Source organism: Nelusetta ayraudi, unplaced genomic scaffold, assembly GCF_046127955.1.
Source record: "Nelusetta ayraudi isolate G7.1 ecotype Tasmania unplaced genomic scaffold, CSIRO-AGI_Nayr_v1 ptg000019l, whole genome shotgun sequence".
NCBI classification, from domain to species: domain Eukaryota; kingdom Metazoa; phylum Chordata; class Actinopteri; order Tetraodontiformes; family Monacanthidae; genus Nelusetta; species Nelusetta ayraudi.
The window spans coordinates 1022272-1044623 of record NW_027466069.1 but is presented as its reverse complement, the minus strand read 5'-3'; the positions used below and the strand labels follow the sequence as shown (position 1 = coordinate 1044623).

General features: G+C 47.3%; 1 protein-coding gene across 6 annotated transcripts in view; it reads left to right on the top strand.

Annotated features, from left to right (window-relative positions):
• Positions 1-1585: 1585 nt before the first annotated feature.
• mtcl2 (microtubule crosslinking factor 2) overlaps positions 1586-22352 on the top strand; it is a 70627-nt gene continuing 49860 nt past the window's right edge. For 3 of the 6 annotated variants that reach the window (XM_076026156.1, XM_076026152.1, XM_076026153.1), the window contains exons 1-4: positions 1586-2994; positions 7561-7662; positions 8360-8482; positions 17700-17849. In XM_076026156.1, the coding sequence (XP_075882271.1) occupies positions 2008-2994; positions 7561-7662; positions 8360-8482; positions 17700-17849 (1362 nt within the window). In that variant the 5' untranslated portion in view covers positions 1586-2007. The remainder of the gene's footprint in view (positions 2995-7560; positions 7663-8359; positions 8483-17699; positions 17850-22352) is intronic. The other 3 variants (XM_076026155.1, XM_076026151.1, XM_076026154.1) reach the window with 2 other exon arrangements.

The following is a 22352-nucleotide window of genomic DNA, read 5'->3' as shown; positions in this document are numbered from 1 at the left end:
CCTCTCTCCATGTTTGAACCACTTTGAACATTTTCTACTAAAAGAAGTAGAACAAGCATGAGCGAGTGAGTGTTTGCAAAATGAATGAATTTAATTTTGTTTTCATTCCCTTGATCAAATCTACAGACGTTGTTGTTTCAGCAATTCAAAATGACAAAAACAACATTCGCCATTAAATTGCCGTCAGCCCGCCACCCACCCACCCACCCCACCACTCTGTTGATTACAAATCCTTTACCTATTGAAGTTGAATACATTCTGCAGAGTACTCCCCAAAGACTGATACCGGAGGTTTTGCCGCTTTGTTGTCAGCTTCAACTAATCATTTTGAATCCTCCTGCCAGGTTTTAAAAAGACATTTTTCTCCCACAACCTCCTCAGTGTGAAATCGGTCCCATATCGCTCGCCGTGTCTGGAATAATAAGCAATTTCTCAGCGCCATAAGAGACTCGGAGTGGTGGGGGATGAGTAGATGACCTATATACTCTAATGATAACAAGTCACAGGTCTCACACTCACAGTTCTGGATCTTGCCTGAAGCTCTTCGAAAAGAGTGCCGTTCATGTTCACGCACACATGCCCCAGATTTTTTAATTTACTTATCGCTTGCGATGTTTGGTTGGACACTTTTAAAAGCTGATCCAGGACAAGTAACAGTCCCGTCCACTGGTTCCATTATTCTATTCATGACCATTAAACCATCTAGTCTGCTGCCTTTGTGTAGCGCCCTTGAGTAAGATGCTCGATACTTGTGTCACCAGGGTGGTGCTCCTTCCGGTAGGATGCTTGTCTTGCAATAAATCATCCCTCCCTCCATCCATCTATCAGTGCTTACCCTGCACTCAGGGGCCCAGGGTGGTGGAGCCTATCTCAGCTGTCTTTGAGGTGAAAGGTAAGGGCTACGTGCTGGACAGGGAGACGGCCGTTTATTGCAGCTCCACATATAGTCACCGTCAACCCAGAGCTCTCGTTTAGCTTAATGTGCACATCTTTGGCCATGTGGGTGGAAGCTGGAGTACCCAGAGAGAACCCACGCACGCAGACTCAGGGGGACCATGGAAAGAGCAGCGCACCACATTGTCTCTGGGATGATTGAAAAAAAAAACAAAAAAACGACGACATCTGAATATCTGATTATGTAACAGCAAATACATGAAGTGCATCCTGCTGTATATATAAGAGTATACTGCATTAAGAAAATTGGTGAGGCGCAAGAAGACAAGCACAGGTCTGGGGAAACCAACAAACCAAAACAAATCATACGTAGGTGGGCAGACAGGATTAGACTATTAGTCAGATTATACTACAGGTTTGTTTTTCTGTCAGGGAAAATGTATTTATTATCACGTGATTTCTTTTGCCTCGTACAGTGGTGGTGCTGCTCCGTTCATGTGCACGGTGGCGACAGAGGGCTGCAGAAATGAGATCCTCCTCCTCCTCTTCCTCACTCACTCTGCCTGGGCTGCACATCCCGTTATCAGGGGAGAGAGAGAGAAAAAAAAGGAGAGAGAGAGAGAGAGAGAGAGAGAGAGAGAGAGAGAGAGAGAGAGAGAGAGAGACTCCTCTACACACACACACACACACACACACACACACGCTATCCACCATCGCTCCTCCGAACAGGAACCCGCTCTTTCGTGCCATCGACACACGCACACTCACACGCACACACACAGGCATGTAGACGGTGGAAGGGGAGGATCCACCAGAACAAAGCGGAGTCACTTCCACGCTGGCTGCTCACAGTGCTGCGCTGAATCGAACCGAACCGACAAGGTGTTGTTTTGTGTGTCATTTCTCTTTATTTTTGGGAGTCGTGCTTCCTGTTTTTGCGTATTTGCATTCCCGTCGTGCCGGTCAGGAGCGAGGATCACCCTCCTTTTGTGTGTTGCCTCTCTGCGGTTGTTTTCACCCCCCCGCACTCGTCCAACTTCTGCCGCCTCCTGTTTACACCGAGCCGGTTTCGTTTCTGCTTTTCCCTCCCCGCGGTCGGCCTAAACGGAATGAATGACAAAAACAAAGGAGGTTGATGTCCGTAACTCCCCGACGCACTTCTCTTTCGCCTCGTCCAAGGAACGGAGACTCCATCTCCGGCAGAAGATGGAAAACGGAGGCGGGACGGAGGGTTCGGACGCCGGGAACACGCAGCATGCGGACGGGGAGCTCTCGGGGTCCCCGGCGGCGCCGACTCCCGGGGAGAAGAAGAAGGTGAACCGGGCTCCTTCTCCAGCGAGACCGAAGGACGTGCCCGGCTGGTCGCTCACAAAGATCCGAGGCGGCATTGGAACCCCGACCCTGAGTGTCAAACCTGGGGCCATCCACCTGGGCAGCCGCGTTTCCAGGCGCAGCCCCGTGGGGAGCCCCGCTGGTAGCGGCAAGGCGGACAAGAGCAAGCCGGCGGGCAGGTCCTCCATCTCCGCCGGCGGCATGTCGAAGAGCGCGGCGGCGGCCAAAGGGGCCAAGAGCACCGGCGGCCGGAGGAAGGTCTCAGATGCCAGTATCGGCTCGGACGATTTATCCAAGGACTCCGGCTGCCCCACGGGGAAACTCTCCCCGACGGACAGCAGCTCCGAGCTGTCGGACTGCGCCTCCGAGGAGAACAAGCTCTCCACGGACGCCGTCAGCAGCGACGCCGAGTCGAGGAGCAGCCGTGGCGGCGGTGTGGACGTTGAGAAGCCGGCCAAGGATGGCTCTGCGGCGGCGGCAAGATGCGGCCACAAAGCCCCCGCCGCCGCCAACACTACCAGCAGCACCAGCAAGACCACCTGCTCTTCGGCAGAAAAGGATTACAAAGAGCGGCTCTCTCTAGGCGTGGACACCGGGGAAGGGAGCATATCCCCCGGCGAGGAGCGCTCGGTCACCTCGTTCGACAGCAGGATGCCCGCCAGCACGTCCCTGGCTTTCTCAGACCTCACGGAGGAGTTCATAGACGGGATGCACGAGGAGTTTGTCCGCGAGATAGAGGAGCTGAGGTCTGAGAACGAATACCTCAAAGTAAGTTCAGCACACTTCCGTGAGCCCTTGGATGCAGTTGCCAACTGAGTAATCTGTGGTGCAAACATTGGATAATAATAATGATGATAATAATAATAATAATAATAATAATAATAATAATAATAATAATAATAATAATAATAATAATAATCATCATCATCTTCATCATCTTCATCATCATCATCGTTATGTTCATCCCACTGACATACTTCCTGCACCTCAAAGTGCAAAACAAACCCTGGCCTGTGTCTCAGTCCCTGTGCAGCTCATGGTTTATTTACTAGTGTACTCCTACTTGTTTCTCCAGTGTACTGGGATGTGTCTGGAACCCATCCAAAGTCCGTTCAGGATGATACGAATAGAGCGTTGGCACCTTCAGCTGCCCACAAGCACCACATGCGTCTTTGTAGCCTCGGGCTGATACGGAATGCGAGGCATTTTCCTGTGAACAGACATTGTTTTTCCAGGTCGCAACCCTCAACAGTTGTGTTTTGGGCTCAAATGTTGGAGGCGCCAAGGATGTCATTTTACTCCACGGCCCGTGGGCGCGAGTCGGTCTCACAGCTCTTGGTGAAAAGCTGCCTGTTTACCTCAGTGTTTGATTGATTAGCGTGGTTTAATAGTGGGTTGTGGTGGCTTGTGACCATGACAGCAAAAGCACAGAAGTAAACATGGGCAATGATTTTATTCAGCATAAAATCATGCAATGCCATGCTCATGTTGTAAGCAGCAAAAGAGCATTTTGCAAGTCAGACAAACATGTTGCCCCTCAGCAGACCATCGCTGCATCATCACACGTCAGTTTAAGACGATGAAGGAATGTCTGGGCTCTCACAGGTGTGCAGCCGTGGAAGGGTAGTACGTGCAGATCCATTCTGCCATGAGAGTGATTGATTGGGGAGGGGGCCCCATTGATTGCATTAGCATGTCCCAAAGCACTAACAGGCAGTTATAAGGCAAGCCAGTAAGTGTCAGAGATGGATTGGGTGGGATGATTAAACAGGAGCACTTTGCCCAAACAGCGCGATGACCCCGTCCTCAAGCGATGGGGTTTTTAGTCTTTGCAGTGACGAACAGTCATATATCCAAATTTCTTCTAAGATTGCCTGCTTATTGTAAACCTCTCCCATGATGCAAGTGGTTTCACAGTTTTAGAAAGAGGGATAAAGTCAATTCATGTGTCTGTCTGCTGGCCTGACTCTGATTGATGATGGATTCTCTCCAAGATTAACAATCCCACAATTCTCTCATAATGTCAGGGTCCACACGCAAGCGTATCCATCATCCTTGTAGGCGCGCGACTGTAGCCGCTCGCATCCATATTTTATGCCTCGGTGGGAGTCGGCACCTGCTGAAGACTGGAAGCGACTCCGCCCTAGCAGACCAACCCGAAGCATCACGGGAGTTGTGTCAGCCAAGCGAGTCTGGCTGTCTGTTGCGAGCAGCTGTGATCAACACCTGGTTTATAATCTGATCATTGAAAACAACTCGTCGAGGTGTGCGGCTCACTGCCACATGCTCTCTTTGTCTCAGCAGTTCTAAATCCGTAATCTGTTCAACTCCCCTTTCTTTCAGTTATTATTTTGGCCTGAAACTCCTCTATTTACGTGACACGCTGGAAACAGATGAGCAATGGGCCTGATGCAACAAACAATGCGCAGAGCTTTTTATTTTTACCCCCCCGACTGTGTGCTGCAGATGTAACTTCAAGGAATGTTTGTCCTGTGACTGCAGTTAAAGTTGTTAGCCGAGTGCCTCTGCTGCCCACGTGTGTACCAATGACTGTTTTTAGCCGTCTGGTGTAGAAGGCAGTTGTCCCTTCGTGCTGCTGGAGCACCGGAGTTGAAAAGACCAACGTAGAGACCAAAACAATCGTTAGAACTCAGGTGCTGTGATTAACAAAAAGTGCACCTGTATCCACTTGGCTGATCAACAGTCAAATACACCGCTTAGCAAGACGTGCACTGCTCCATTATACGTTATTTAATTATAATAATAATAATAATAATAATAATAATAATAATAATAATAATAATAATAATAATAATAATGATAATAATAATGATAAGGATGGATTGGAATTATATAATACTTTTTCAAGGCACCCAGAGCGCTTTACATTGAAACCATTATTCATTCACAACACATTCACTCTGGTGGTGGTGAGCTACATGTGTAGCCACAGCTGCCCGGGGGCAGGCTGACAGAAGAGTGGCAGCCAACATCCACTCACATTCATACGAGGCAATGCGGGTTAAGTGCCTGGCCCAAGGACACAACGACACACTCTGATGGAGCGAGATTTTAACTGCCACCCTTTCGGTCATTGGACAACCCGCTCTACCTCCTGAGCTACAGTCGCAATTTTATTGCAGGAGTTAAATGGTAAATGAGCTCTGATGCGTCAGGCATTAAGATAGCAACACATGCTAGCAACTTGGATAAAAGTTAGCCATCTTCCACCCGAATGCACTCAGCTGAGATGGAATGTGTTGGTTGGCTTTGTTTCCGGTTGGCAGGACCAAACCTCTTGTCCCAGTCTAAACCGCTGGGCCAACTCCTGGAGAGTTAATTCTTCTGGCTCCAGACTTGCTGATGTACCCAACAGACTGTACTCTGTGTCTTCCTCCACTACTAGAGAGGATAGTTGTTTTTGGAAGGTGAATTAATTTGAGTGAGGAAACGTTGCCGTGGAAATGTTAACATCACCCAGTTTTCCAGCATCGAGTGCTGACCGTCAACCTCCCCGCAGCGCGTAAGCTCTCATTTATCACGCGACTGCCGCCGTTGTGTAGCAGGTGACATCTGATTGGTCGTCTCAATCTCCTGACTCGCCTGAACGAAAGACACCTTCCCGTTCTTCCTCTTTAGTTTGAAAAGCAGGTCAGTGGACCAGTTCTCTCTCTCTCTCGGTCTCTGGCTGCATTAACTTGCTATTCCCTGGTTCCGTGTCCTCGTGTTCTCACTCTGCGCGTCAAGTCGTGCCGCTGCCTGTGATTCGTTCATGTTCTGGTTGCCTGTTCCCACCGAACCTGTGTTTATCTTTTCCTTCTGCTTCACTTTCCTCCCTTCTTTCCCTTCTTTCTTTTTCGCTCTCGTTCCCGCCAGCCGTCTTCCTCTTTCCTTCCACCACTCCCTCTGTTTCCCTCGTTTCAACCCTGCGCATCCCTGGAGCTTGACGTTGTTACGGTTGTGCAGAGGCTGACCCACATTCTCCGCTGTAGTAACTCATGACAGCGCGGCACTGACGCTACTGTACTAGAGCAGCGCACACCGCTACTACACACTACCCACTTTGGAAGTACGCGGTTGTGTAACAACCCCACTTTCTCATTGCGACCCGGGACTCGTTGAGTGGGGTGTGGCCCACAACATCACGTACACACACACACACACACACACACACACACACACCGTTGAATCGTGTGTGTGCTTGCACCATCGTTATTCAAAGATGATGCAACTCACGCTGGCATTCTGAAATAAATATTTCATCCCTAATAAATTTGTAAGCGTGGAAGATCACCGTAGCTTAGATAGCTTTTTTTTTTTTTTTTAATATACTCAGGCTCTTTTTAAAATGTAGATTCAGTTTCAGCGTTCTTCCACAGCTGGTAGGAAAACCTCCGCCCGTTTCTCATCTTTATACTTGACAAGTGCAAGAATTCCCTCTGAAGCGCTCTTCGTTTCCCCTGCTGGAACATTGAGTCTCTCCTCTATTCCAAATCTAATGACACCACCTTGACCTTTGACCTCATTTGTGCCCACCACTCCCACCGCCACCCCCGCCATGTAAGACAGAGACAAAAATCAATTCATCGTCATATCACATTCTGCCCTCTGTCTTCCAACCCAAGCATCTCGCGTGTCACTGATTCTACACTTGATCTGATATGAGAGTTTTGCACAGCGTCGTTCATTTAATGAGGATGCTAATTGTTGGAACGGTCATCCCGGTGTATGTTCAGAATTAGTCCGCCTGCCGATTAAGTGGCAACCTGCCATTGGCTAAGTGGCGATGAACGACTGTCATTGGCTAAGTGCCGATATATAAACTTATCTTCAAAATTTTCCCATTAATGACACATTAATAAGAGCATCCATACATCTATCTCTATCCGTCCATCATCAATCTATCTGTTTATCTGTCCGTTTGACCATCGTTCGTTCGACCGTGATGTGGCTTCTCCTAAGAGAGTTGCTGTAAGTGACGTCATCGACAGTCGCCGGCCCGACACATTCCAAAGGCAAATTAATTCTGTACCTACACTGGCAACAGGGACGATGATGATGATGACGATAATGATGACGATGAAGGATTACGATTGTAACACAGTTATCGGAAGATGAGGTTGAGTGTATTGCATTTACGACAACGACAGTAAAAGGTACATTGGGCTCACATTAATCTTTAGAGGGCTCCCTTTATGACCCACTTTTATGCCCATAATAAGTGCGGACACTCGGAGTCACAGACAGAACTGCTCGCTGGGACGTCCCCTTGGGACTCCTGCTTTGCTGTTGTCGCTGCGAGATTAATTTTCTCTCGCCTCTTCCCGCCCCCAGGACGAGATGGAGGAGCTGCGGTCCGAGATGCTGGAGATGAGGGACATGTACATGGAGGACGACGTCTACCAGCTGCAAGAGCTGCGGCAGCAGCTGGAGCAGGTAGGAGCTGGAGGCAGACCCGGTGCCTCGGCGGCAACGTGCACTTCTAGTATGTCCCAGGCTGGCTGAGGGAAAACGTTTCGCAACAAAGCATTGGGCAATTAATCATGTGTTTGAACATGCGGCGCAGTGTGACGCGAGAAACGTTATTGACCTTTTTGATGTGACCTTTCAAACAAACGGTGAATGTTTTTAGAGCAGGTCCCTCTTGCAGTAGCTTGCAGTCACTTTCCTAAAGTGGCCGTTCTGCTTTGGCTCGACTCACTGGTGTCAGTAAACACGAAAGACGAAATTCAACTTCCTCTCGTGCCACAAAAAGAACACGGAAACAGTTTGGTTTCATACATTTACGCCTCGAATCTTGGCGGTAGCAAAAGCAGCTGTGATGTCAGTTCCGGCCCGCAGGCCCAGGCCTATCCGCCCAATCAGAGCCACAGTTCAGCTGCTAACGAATCAACCAACTCCATCGAAATGAAGGAACATCGAAAATAACAACATGTGCTAGTTGAAACATAAATGTAGCTCTTCCTACATGATACCTTCTAAGGTGGAGATTATGGGACAGTTTAGTTTTTTCTGGGATTCACTTTAAAGTTGTATGTAATGCTGTCCATTAAAATATGAATTAGTTATACATAAATTAATTATGAATAGCTGTGTAGAAACATGACCTGCTTTCTTCGCACCGTTTGTCCAGGCGAACAAAACCTGCCGCATCCTGCAGTACCGGCTGAGGAAGGCAGAGCGGCGCTCTATCCGAGTGGCACAAACGGGACAAGTCGACGGAGAACTCATACGGACGCTGGAGCAAGACAACAAAGTGAGTGTCTGTGCCTTGAAACTGTGTAAATGAGGAGGTCAAACGCCAACTCTTTAGCGTTAGCTTGCAAGCTAATCCAGTTTACCCTGGGGGTCAAACATCCGAGGGGTCTTGGAGAGTTAAAGGCAAATGCTAAAAATGTTTTCCTTCGGCCTACGCCTTCATGTAATTGAAGTAAATTAAAAAAAGATAGACCCACTGCTTTCCACTTAAGATTTTAATGGAAAAAAAATAATTATTTTTTATTATTGATCCTGAATTTGTTTATCACTGCAAGCCAAGGGATTAGCGCTAAAGTTGGCCAAAATAATTAAAAGTGTTCTGCTGGTGGTGGTGGTGGTGGGGGGGGGGGGGGAGACTTGGACACAAACACTGGAGAGATAATAGAAAAAAACAAAACAACTAAGCACAGCTGCGAATGAATTATGAAACTTTAACAGAGTCACAGCTTGTTGTGTGTGTCGGATGGTGTCGTGTGTGTTTTGACACACTTGTGTTATGTTGTCCTCATGACCCAATTTGTACAAAGTCACAAGACATTGATGATGTCAGACATCCTGCTCTTCACCACCGGCATTTCCCGATTTAAAAACATACATGAAGAGAAATCGTCAGTAGGACAGGACAGGACTTTTTCTTTTTTTTGAAAAACCAGGTTTTTGTTGCTTTGCAGGCCAGCGCATATCTATCTATCTGAGGCTGTTATTGCCGTCTTTATTTCTGTCAGCGGTCATTTGACGCGCATGTCTTCAAGCGTCCTGCTTTCAACCTCACGCGTCGGTGCAAATGCACACCAGTCAGTCGTGAGTCTCAGCTTGGGAATGCTTGGGGGGAAAAAAAGAGATCCAGCAGTGATACGCCTTCACGCTGAAGGTAAAACCCTCAGTGTGTGTTTCTTTACACGCCAGCCCCCCCCCACCCCCCCACAGAACGCACTCGAGCAAATTCACAGCGTTCCTCCCAAACGTTCCATGTGACGAGGGACACAATGAGGCCTTTATATACGGAGGGAGAGCGTGAGACCGTGATGTCACTCTGCCGGCTGTTGCTGTCTGTCTCTCGGACTCCTCCCGTCTCACCATCTGGCTGTTTGGGAAGAGGGAAGGAAGGGAAGGAAGGAAGGAAAAAAAGGATGAGTGTACATCCTGTGTGTCAGAGAGTGAGTGAGTGTGTGTGTGTGTGTGTGTGTGTGTGTGTGTGTGTGTTTGCGTTTGAGTCTGAAAGCGTTGGAGTGAGAGAAAAAACAGAGGGGGTTGGTCACTATTTGAAAATTCAAATTAGCCAATGATAGTGGATGTGATGAAAGCACTGGGAGGGGGCAACCTCGCAAAGCGGATCGGATCGGATTGTTTGTTCATTCCAGTGCAGCGTTTTAATTGCATCATCGCCGGAATAAAAAAGACAGAAAATGTCTGGATCTGCACGCGTGCAGTCAGGAGGCTCAGGAATGTGAGGAAGAAGGCGGAAAATCTAGACGTCTCTCCAAGGCTGCGCAGTGTCAGGGCTTTACTGTCGTCGCAGGGTCACTGCACAGAGAACTGCAGATAAATACATAAAAGTCCATTCAACTTGCCGTCAGTTTATGTTTTTCCTCGTTGGGTCTCCTCCCCCCTCGGAGGTGCGAGCGGTGGAGGTTCGTCGCTGGACCCTTTAGGCGGGTGAGGGGACGGGGTAGAAAGTCCACAAGATGGTTACAGGAAATAGTTCTCTACAGAGTGAATCATCCTGAACTGTGCAACCATGCAACTCAGATGGTTCATTGTCAGTTTCTGAGATGCAGAGATGTTGCTCCTCTCAATCAACCTGCTTTTGCTATTAAAGTAGCGGTTGCACGGTTAGCTCACTCGGCAGCAAGGCAAAAAGCGAAGTGAGCGAGTCATGCTACCATCGCTACATTCAACATGCATGGGGCTGATTGCTTGTTTCCTTCATATTGTTAATATCTTGCAGCCTCACCTCCCCCACAACATTTGGCTGATTGTTTGCTCCGTAGCCGCCAGGTTCCAAAGGCTAAGGCGGCAGGTTAAGTTACTCTGTGTGTGTGTGTGTGTGTGTGTGTGTGTGTGTGTGTGTGTGTGTGTGTGTGTGTGTGTGTGTGTGTGTGTGTGTGAGAGAGAGAGAGAGCGCTTTGGAAAGCCCTTGCTAAGCTTTTCTTTTACCAGCCTCTCACAGTCATTCCTCTTTTTGTCCCTGCGTCTTTGTCACTTATAAAAAAGAAAAGCCTGATAAAAACTGGCACTCGTTCCAACACCTGTGACTCAGCTCTGATTCAGCTTCACTGGACAATAACCACGGCAGTATAAAAAGAAAAAAAAGAAAAGAAAAAAAAGAATCAATCCTTTAATATTTGTCACGCTCAGTCAGTTAGAAGGAAAGGCATTTCATTTTGATTTATAGCAAAAGCTAGCTGCCACCTAGCAATATTGCCAGCTTACGAATTTCAAGCTAGTTAGCGCCTAGCTAAAAAAAAACCTTTCCCACAAGCCAGCGGCAAAAAGTGCTCTCCTATACAAATATATGAAGTGCGCCCTGAGCAGTTGGAGCTGGGACGTATTTGAGCAAATTAATACATGAAACCAACATTAGTGAAAGACGTTTGCCCCTCCAGCTTGACTTGTTGACCTGGCTGACACTGAGCTGCTTTACAAGAGAAATTGGCTTAACTACTGATGAGTCACATGCAAATACGCACCAACACACACACACACACACACACACACACACACACACACACACACACACCTTTTGAACTCACTTAAACTTTATTTGCCGCTGCAAAGGTTAGAGAATATTGTGTTTACGGTTTAGGAGTTTGAATTAGGCTGCACAAAAGATTGGAAATTAATTTAAGTCCTCTCAAGAATAGACCTTTGTAGGGTTGCATGTGCGTGTGTGTGTGTGTGTGTGTGTGTGTGTGTGTGTGTGTGTATGTGTGTGTGTGTGTGTGTGTGTGTGTGTGTGTGAAATGCCAGAATTCCTCAGAGACTATCTGACATCATTTCCTGCCACAGTCACACACTGCTCTCATTTCCACGGGCAACTGACATCTGGGAACACACTAATAGACACAGATGCACACAGGAAGTAGTTGGTAGGATTCTCCACGCACTTCCAGCTGCCTTCTTATTTGTATTTATCATGGAATATCAGTTTTGGCTTCGGGCCTGTTTCTTCCCGCCGCGTCAACCGGCTCTTGCGGCGACGACGACAGCGACAAAGTGGCGTGAATTAAAGTGAACTCGAGTGCAGAAATGAGAGGGTACACACACACGCAGGCGCGGCTTCTGCGTCGCCGGTTGACCATATAAGGAGACGCCACAGACCGCTCAACCAGCGGCGGTGACCCAAAGGATCTTTATGGTCTTGTTTATAGTTTTTGTGCAACCATGGCAGTGCAGTGGAGTAAGTCGAGGCCGTGCAAAAAGCTCTGCGTGTAAATATAATCATTTCCACTTGTCGCTGTGTGTCGCAGGAGACTTAAACAGTTTCCCTTTTTTTTTTTTTTTTTTACGTCCCAGTCTTTGTTTTGACCAGCGCTTCTCTCTCTGCACTGCCGACTGGCCTCGTTCAGTGTTGCCGGTGCTGTGCGTGTGTGCGTGTGCGTGTGCGCACGGGCCCCCCCCCCTGCTTCCTGACATTATGATGGATGAATGTTACGCATGGTTCTCGCACCTTCTTTCAGTCAATTGCTCACTTATTTTGCACAAATAAACACAGACCGCAGTACTGAGAGCGTTTAGTACAGGCAACGTATTCAAACGGTGATCCGCACAACCTCGCGCAAAGTCTCGCAGAAGTATTGACGTGTAAGAAAAAAAAAAAAAAAAGGAAAAGAAAACGCTGAGTCATTTATCATCAGGCTAAATATCTGCACTTTTAATGTGTCCTGACTATTTAAGGTGAATGTCTTTAACTCAGACAAAATAGAAGCATGAGGCGAACACACAGTGATTAGATCAGAGCTGGAAGGCGGCTCAGTGTTGGCTCCCAGCCTCGGAACCATATGTCGAGTGTGTGTGTGTGTGTGTGTGACTGTGAGCGTGTGTGAGTGTGTTCGTTTGTCGTATGCGTAAGACAAATACACCATCACATTTACGCTCCAGTATTCTGTGTAATCCCACATCCGATATTCCTTCAGTATTTCCCAGTGTTTTTCTGTGCTGCTGCCGTCTGTCAGCAACGTGCGGTACCAACATTTTACTGCATGGGCATTTTTTTTATTTTTTATTTTTTATTTTTTTTGTATGCAAAGGTGAAAAACCGATGAGTTGGTGCCGGTGAGTCTGAGCTGATTTAGCAGACTCTGTAAAAAGCCTGATGGTAGCACATCTGTTATTTCTTTTTAACTTGCCCTCTTTATCAGCAGGTAGGAGTGTGCAGCACTCAGGAGGCCCAGGAGGCCAAGAATGGAGACAGACCAGCGTTTTATTTCCCAACTATTTCATTTCCTATTACCACAAAGCCACCTGTTGACTTCAATTTTTTTTTTTTTGCAAGATATTGTTAATGCGCAGGAGAAATTAGACAAGTGTATATATTTTGGATTTTCACTCCTTTTCATCTTTATATTTTATTTAATTTCTGAAACGTGGTTTCCACGTGATGGGGCTCCAAACTAAAACAACCGCGTAGGTCTTATTTGCTATTTAGCCAGTTTTCTATTTCAGCGCCTCATAATGAATATTTGATGAATTGTGAGTCAGCGCAGTTCTGTGTTGCTCAGTTTCAATTCGATCACAACATGCGGAGGAGGTTTGGATTCACTCGCTGACTTGAGAAAAACAAAAATAACTCGTAGTATTGCGCAATACGTCTCGTATCGCAGCGCTCACGCCGTCCACGCCGGGGGCCAGGACGCCTTTATTTATCGCTGGCGTGTGCTGCCCGACGTGAGGTCACACCCTCCCAGCCGCAGAAATGAGAAAAGACGGTGGGAATTCATCACATTCCATCCTGCTATTCGTCTAAAGACCCGCAAAGTGACGGAGTGAGAGAGCGAGTGAGACACACGCACACTGTCCCGGAACAGCTGTCCCCACCCTGTGGCCCTCTGTCACTTTCACACATAATGGTTTTAAATATAGACGCGAAGCTGATTACTCGTGATGTAACATCCTCTTAGCGGGTGCTGAGACACCAGAATGCTGGACTCGTGTCAGCAAAGGTTCAGAGCGCCCAGGCCGCGCACCAACACGGCGCCTGCATTAGAGGGACTCACACCTTCCAGGAATAAAGGCTCAAACATTTCGCGATGCGCTTGAATAAAATATGGGAATCACGCCGTCGGGCCCAGCTTGATTCGGCATTATTGGTTTTTATTTTTGTTCTTGGGTGATAGATGCTGGATATATATATATGTATATAATCTATTAGGCACTAGCTTTAAGGTGTGACAAGCCAGTTGATGAGACAAAAAAGAAAAGCTGTGGGAAATTTTTTTAGAAACAAGCCGCTGAACAGCATTTTGCCTCAGTCCAGTTTTAAAATCAACAAACGCCTTAGATGCTGAATCTGTTTTTTCCAGCGCTGGTGCCGGTCTAATAAATTAATTTCAAGCAGAGCGACTTGTGTTTGTGCTCCGCATGGGCCTACCGACTCCTGGGCTTTTCATGTCCCCACCCACGCCAGAACACATGAATGTTTCAGGAGGTGTTCAGAGTTTTTCTGTCACCGCTCGGCGGTCCCCAGGTGCGGGTGCGCCCCCACTGCCACCACCCCCGCAACTCTGAAACAGAGTGAACACACGCCCGATGTAAAGAACAGTTTACTTTCAAGTGAATGACTTTGGCACAGGCTTGGGCCACATAGCCTGGTGTTTGAAGCCAGAGCTTCAAAAGCAGTAGTCAGTTTTTCTCTGGAGTTTATGCTAATGCTGCTAACCTCATTTACAACAATTTTCTGATAAACAGGTGAGAACCTAAAGATTTACAGTGACAATGAAAAGCTGTGGCTTAATTTGAGTTTATAAGCATCAGCTAGTTTACTGTGCGCTACAGGTATCCTTTCTTCTAGCTTCTGCCCGCTGGGATAAGCTAACTACTACGGAGTGCTTGTTTGCGTAAAGAAGACGCACAATATTAGTTAGTCAACTTTGTCCTAATTTTAATCCTTTCATCTATTTATGGTGTTTCCTGTCGGGGTTAGCTAACCGCCGTTGTTGGAGCACTTCAGCAGAAACCTGTGGTCCCTTTAGATTTTTTCTCCTTTGTGCCCTCAACCTGAAAACTACAGAAAGAACTCCCAAAGAGGGTTTAGCATTAGCTTCTGACAATGCACCACCTCTGAAGCTGTTATATCTTAAGGACACACTGCTTGTAGCCAGCAGAAAAGCTAACGCATAAGCTGTTTATGCTAGGCTACCGACCCAACTTTGTTTTTACAGATAAACAGGCAAATAATGTTTTGAATATTCAAAGTGGTAGCAGAGGTGTAAAGAAAAGTACTTGCACATTTTTAATAAGCCTCAGTGTATGTACTATCTAGCTTATGACGTCATATCGATAATCTGTTATTTATAGCCCTGACACTGAAGTGCTTGTTAAGCAAGAACCCGAGGGTCTGTCACCACCAAACTTTTCTCTGTAGCTTTAGACTGGGGAAAATACGGCAGCAACTGACACATTTGACAGCGCACCTATCTCACACTCGATAAAGCCTCAGGCAAAGACGTGATCTGTCAGCTGCAGTCAGACAAGGAAGCAAGTGAGCAAAAAGTAAAACACGTTTATTGCACAAAAAAAAAAATTCATCACATTTGCACTTGTCGTGACAGGTTGAAATTTGCATTTTCCAATTCTAGGAAATCAAGAAACTTGTGATTAAATTCTGTATTTAAAGGACTGAACATGATTGTTGAATTGGAATTTTAACTTTGTTTTGATGCCACATATCTTGAGAATTTTACGGCCATTAGTGCAACAGTAGTACAAACTACACACACACACACGCACACACACACACACACACACACACACACGCATTGTGTTTCCATTGTAGTCATCTCTAACAACTTCCCTCCCATAGCCTGTAGAAGTTTGTGTGTGTGCGTGTGTGTGTATGTGTGTGTGTGTTTGTGTGTGCGCTGAATAACAGAAGGAACAAGAATCCGATTGTTGAGCGCCATGAAACGCACAACCACTACACACGCAGTGCGTCTCACACACACATGCATTTGACGACTAACTGCCACTTGTTGAAGGATGTTGCTGTTTGGCCCCGTGTGGCCGGTGTGAGTGTGAGGGTGCGTTTTGTTGCGTGTTTATGTGAATCGAGCACTTTGTCTTTTACCCAACAGTCTCTTCTGTTTTATACTCTATCTGTCCCTCTCTTCCAAACGCACGCACACACACACACACACACACACACACACAAACACATTCACACTTTTTCACACGCACGCGCTCTTCCGAGCGGCTCTCGCCGTCACCCCGGCTGAATGCTAATTACACCCTACAGCTCTGTTGCCGGGTAAAACGGCAAGAACCACTCCAATGGCATTAAGTCCTTTTACATTTCCCATCGATGCAGAAGAACAACAGAGTGTTTACCGGGGGAGTCAACCACTGACAAGAGGTCCCAAGCAGGAGAGGAGGAAGAGGAGCGAGGAGTAAAAGAGGGCGATGAAGGCACCTGCAGTGTTGTCGTTTTGAAAAGTGTGGATGGCATGTTGAGAAAAAAAAAATTGTGCAGTTACAATTTGCAAGAATTGTTTGGAGATTTAACCACAAACAAACATAAACAACTAACCTGCTGATGACCAGAAGGAGAAGCGTTGGCCTACTTAAGGAATAAGAGAGTTGGGGGGGGGGAAGATAATATTGGAAAAAAATAGCCTCTGATACAAGTGAGCCAATTGGCAATTGCAACGTCTCGCCTCGAAAACCCTGATTAATAATTCACTTTTGCCATTTCAACATTTGGTAGAAAGTGGCTTCTCATTTTAGCATCAGAGGCATCTTCTCATCGCGGTCAGGGAAATTTGTGAGGTCGATAAGACGACGACGTGCGTTGGCAGCGGTCAAATTATCATCGTACGCTGGAACGAGCAACGCGAACAACGACACGTACTGTTGGACTGGTGGAGCTTGGGCGGCCGGTGGGAATGTACAGAGGGGCAATTGTGGGACCCAAAACACGCACGCATGCACACTACCACAACTGTGTTGCTAGCAAACAATTCCACACATAAGTTTTTCGTTTTTTATTATTTTATCATCCATCAAACAACAAGACATTACCAGACACAAGCAGCCGGCAGGAAGTGTTAATCTAATCGATTTTTTTTTTTCAAGGCTAAACAAATGAATGCGTTTTAAAACAAAACGAGGAGCTTCTATTGAGCAGAATGTTGAATCAGGCCGTCGGCCACTAGTTGCACAATAACCTCTTTAATCATCGGACAGCGAAGAGCGTCTTCCCACCAGATTAAATCGCCACAGGGGCTAATGGGGTCGGAGCCAATGTATGAGTTATCGAGTGATCGGCTCAACACTCTAAACCTGGACGCGTCCATTTAGCGGCACTCCTCCGAGTGAGCCATTAAAATTTCACGTCACCAAATCCAATAAGGCTTTTTAGACTGACGCTGCCAAAATGAGGTTCCATCGAGCTGTGGAAACCCCTTTGGAAGATTAAATGGGCATTCATCTGCAGGAATGTACCTCATGGAATAACATTTAGCTCGGCCACTTTATATTAAGTGTTTTTAAAGAATCAGAAAAAAAGCAGAGTTACTCTCATTTCATTCAAGCTTTTTTTCAATTTTCTTTTCTTTTTGGCACATTTCCGCGGCAATAAATCACTTCTGAAGTGGTCCCATATCTTGCTGATTTGAGAAGATAAAACATCTTTTGAGTTCACAGCGGGAAAGTGTGCCTGTGTAGGTTCTCAGTGGTCCGAGTCTTTGAGAGGTGAGCTGTAGGCAGCAGGCCTTTGTCTCGCTCTTGAAAAATCTATGCAGTAAAGGCCAAAGGTTTCCGGACACTTTTAGCTTGACTCTGTGCCTCTGCATGAAAGACATGTAATGTGCCAAGATAACGACTGGGATGATAAAGTTATAACAGTTATTGCCGTCCTTAAAATGAAAAGTTACCTGTCAGATGGCCGTCTTGTCTCTAACATGAAGCAATTCTTTTCTAAATGTTCTTTTGAAAATACTCGGAAGAATCGGAAGTACAGCGGAGATCATGACCCGAACTCACTCTCTTGTCGTCCTCAGGTGGCGAAGGACGTGTCCATCCGCCTCCACAGCCAGCTGGACAGTGTGGAGAAGAAGAGGAGCGGCCTGGAGCAGGAGAACGAGGAGCTGAGGGTGCGACTGCAGGACCTGGAGGTGGCCAGGCAGGTGCTCCAGCAGGAGATTGACAAGGTAGGACGACCGCGAGGTGAAGCTGAGTTGGGCGGGTCACTCACGACCGGCCCCTGCCTCATTATCACCCTTTCCTGCCCATATTAGCACCATTAGAGGAGACTTAGGGGGGGGTTTTGGCCAAGGTCCAGGCTCTAGTTTAGCTTTAGCTCTGCACAGTTGCCCTCAACGGGCCCGTCTCCGCTCCGATCCGGCCTTGACTTCACTCCAGCCACTCCACCAGCTCTCCAGTCTCCAGGGACGTCCTTTGTTGTGCCAAGTGTGGCCAATAAAGAAGCTCAGCTCAATGAAAGGAATGAGAGGAACATTTGCCAGCTGAGGTGGACGCAGGCTAAACATAGTCGGCGTTCGTTCAAATCAAAGTATGACAGGTTCAGCTATGTTAAGTGCAGACTGTGAGTCAGGCACGTTTGACATCCATCAGCGCATCAGCGCATCGTTGTCTCAACCCCCCCCCCCACCCCCCCCCCCGGTTTCACGGCCGTGGCCTTGGCCCAGGGCCCGGGTTCCCCCGACGTGCTGTCGGGGGTTTTGACGATTGGATGGCTAACGGGGTCCCTGGCAGCGCACCTGCACCGTGTGTTCCCACGGCTCAGAGCAGAGCTGCCTGCCACGGACGCAGAACGTTCCGCCTTGTCAAGTCTGTGTTAGCAAGTTGTCGGCGTATTTGCCTAGCGCGTGATGACTGGGTGAAAACCAGCCTGTTTGCGCTGCTCTTCTGTCACTGTCTTGTTGTGAGTTTTTAACCACGCAGTGCAATCAGCCCCATCACTTATTATAACACATATTTAGACATCTTCAAAACATTTTTCTAATGCAGTCACACTGTTGGTTCATAACCAACCTGTTTTTGACTCAGAAAAAAAAAACGTACCTTCCAGAATGACTGTAACAGCAACACTGTTTGCACTAAAGAAAGCAGTTTTTTTTTCTCTCACAGTCATAAATTAGATTTTGCTCAGAAGCAGTACATTTTTTAGCAGTACATTTTTTTTTTGAGATGGATTGAAAACAAGTGAACCAGAGGCGCTTGTTCAAATTCGGGCCACGCTGGCGTTGCAACCGCTCACAGCTGAAGGAGTCGTCGCTGAGTGCTCTTGTGTCTTTTCTCACTGTTAAGAGTGGATAAAACAGAATTTTAAGCTTTGATGTTCCTTATCAAAATTCCCTTCAGGCGTTGTAGGACTCTAAATTGCTTCTCTGTCTGTGTGTTTTGATTTTCTGAAACACTGTTGCTCCTTGTCTGTGCTGGCGGTTCAGTTGCAGAACAAACTGATGAATAATTCCTGCGGGTGGAAAAAAAACTAAACATGTATGCATATCTAACCACAGTTTAGTAATTCCTAGAGATTTTGTTGTTTCCAAAGCTGATTCTACTACTACTACTCGGAAAGTTGGTAGAACTGGAACCTAAAGTTTAGTGGAAGTCGACCTGAGGCAGGTGAGGGTTCATGATTCACACCTCAGTCGCTTTCACTTCAGACGTCCGTCTTGGAAATTCCTTCGAGGAGGTGTTTGAAAAGGTCAGACCCAGAAGCACTCAGAACCAACACTGTTCAAGCTCCTCTGATACTGCCACTCCCTACTCCTTGGCACCGCCTCCTTTTGGTCACGATCCTGTTATCTCCACCTGAAAAAGACGGCAGGATTTCCCGCTACTCCCGCACTGGTTCTGCCAAATCTTCCGAGCCCGAGTCTTTGAAATCCAGCCGTAAACATTCCTGTTTTATGAGCGCCACCAGTTTCCGCGCTGCCACCTGTTGCCCCCAGCGGGGCTGCCAAGACCCTCCAGCCGGCTGCTATCTGTGCACCTCGCGTGGCTTCATCAGCCGTGTTTGGGGTCCGTCGTGCGCGGCGGCCTTGTGCGACGAGGATTCTCGGCATAGCTGACACAGTTCAGGGAGGCTGCGTATGAGCATGTGAGCTCACTCACGTAGGAATGTCTCACTCGGAGAGCGATGAGACGGCAAGACAACAGACGCACACGTGTGAGCGAGTGTGGAAAGGTCTGGGAAGGACAAAGGGAAGAAGCCGTAGAAATGAGGGAATGTGGTGGATTCTCGGGCGTTGACGGAGGTGTGTGAATTATTGATTATGCTGTTGTGGCCAGCTGCCGCCCCCCCCACCCCCCACCCCACTCCCCTCCCACCCTGTCTGCGCTGATATTGATATTCTTCACAAAAGCAGAGCAGCAGAGTGTTGCGGCGCTCCGGCCGGAGCCTCGCTTTGTGCTGCCGCAGGCCGTTGACATTTTACCGGGAGTGCGAGAGGGGTTCGTGTGTGAGGATTTATCCGAGGAAACCTGTTCGCATTACGGCAAACAATCGCAGCTGCTTGCTTGCTTTTTCTTTCTTTTCGGCAAAATGTTCCTGCGTGTTGTTGCACGCGACTCCCCTGCCTCAAAATCCCAGTGCTTTCCGATGGACCGGCATGGAGTAAAAGTCAGCGCTCCTCCCAAGCAGTTTCACTTTCTCATAATACTGGTGCACAACATTCCCAATAAAAACCTTCACTTAGACAAATGGCTTCAGCCATGTCGGGACAAAGGGATCTTTAAATAGCAATTGAAGCAATGGAGTATCTCAGAACAAGCTGGAGCAAGGAAAAAACATTAATATCGGAGGGTAAACCTGGAGAGCAAAATATTTGACAGGAATCTTTATTCGCCGTTCCTGCTCCCGCTGCCTGAAGAAACTCCAGGAAAATGTTGTCGTCTCCGAGAGCGACGCGCACTGTGTACCCACGCGAGTGCGTGCCTGTGCTTATTGTTTGCCTCAGTCTGCACGACCACCGAGGCAATTAAGGCAAACAAGGGCGGGCGGGGGGGGGGAGCTGGCGGCTGGCAGGGGTGGGGGTTGTTTTCCTGCTCACCTCCCAGCCTCCGCCTCCCTCCATGGAGACTGGAGCAGTGCTGATGCAGCGCTTTGTTAATCCCGCTCCTCTTCCTGCTCTCTTTTCAAACCTCTGCTCCTCCCTTCCTCCTCCTCCTCCTCCTCCTCCTCCTCCCCCTCTTCATCCCTACCCCCTCTCTATTTGTCACCTCCTCCGCTGCCGCCGTTTGTCCCTTTATTCTACCAAACCGATCGAATCCACTCCAGCTGTTTGACCTTTTTGGAGAGCCAGATGCGATGACGGGTGAGGAGGCGTGGGTCGGGGGGGAGGGGTCGCGCCCAGGGATGTAGGTCACGACGAACGGAGGTGAAACCGGAAGAATAAAAATCAGCGTTGCGGCGACACACCTGGCGTCGGACGTCTGCGACCTTCGACCCCCGCCGCTCGTCGTGTCGTCACGCCGACCGCCTCTCGCTCGCCGCTTGGCTGTTTCTTCTGATTCTCCGCAGGCCGCAGTCTGCCGGGCTGTTTTTGTGCTGCGCTTTATGAATGAGGAAACGGGGCGAGGAGAATAGAAGGGAGTCTGGTGACGCATGTGCTGGCGAAGTGGATCTTAGCAGGATGAATGAAGAGCTGAGAGGCGGATTGGATTACACTCATTGTGCGGCAGCTGCTTTTATCTGTGACCCAGTGCCGCGTGTTTTGGTGTGCGTGCGTGTGTGTGTGTGTGCTTTTTCGTGTTATTGCGTCTTCCTGCAGCGAGCAATGAATTAAACCGAGCATCAACAAGATCTATCTATCTATCTATCTATCTATCTATCTATCTATCTATATATCTGTCTGTATCTGTCTGTATCTGTCTGTCTGTTGTGTGTTGCTGTTAGGGATGCAAATGATCGAGTAATTAATTAACCGTCAGTTGATTGACCTTATCGATCGATTAACGATTAATCGATGAGTGTCAATTTTTATTTGAGAACCTAAAATGTGTAAGGAACACATTGATTAACCTTTAAACAATGTTGAGGGTCCAATGTGATCCTCTGACTTCAAGTTGACTTCTAATGGGTCACATTCCAACTTTTTGAAAAAAAAAAAAAGTTGTTCAAAAGTAACTTGTTCTAGGTATATTATGACTATCTCAGTGTCTACAGGTGAATTTGTCTTTCCTGCCACTACACTGTTATAAATACATTAACTACCCGTGTAAGAAATGTTCAATTAATTGCGACTAATTTCATTTAATCTATCAAATTCTCAATCGGCAATTAATCGATAATCGATTTTCATTGGTTAATTGTTAACATCCAGAGTTGCTTTGTTATCAAACGTGAGTTAGGACTGTAACATTTTAGCTTTAGCTTTTTTTTTTTTTTTTTTCACTTCTGATGTTCCCTAATACCATAATATTATGGTATTATGGTTATTGGATAACATAGGATAATAATGCACTCAGCTCAAAAGACTTGATATCGTACAGCCCTTCCCGCACTCACTTCACTACATGATAATCCTAACATGGTTAAAAAAAAAAAGCAGGCTTGGTGTTGCAGTGATGGTGTCATTGACCGGATTTCTGTTAAAACACGCCTCTGCCTTTTTTTCGAGCCATTTTTATGCAGCACAGTTCCCCATTTGTGATTCCTTAACATCAGAATGATGGTTTTTAGT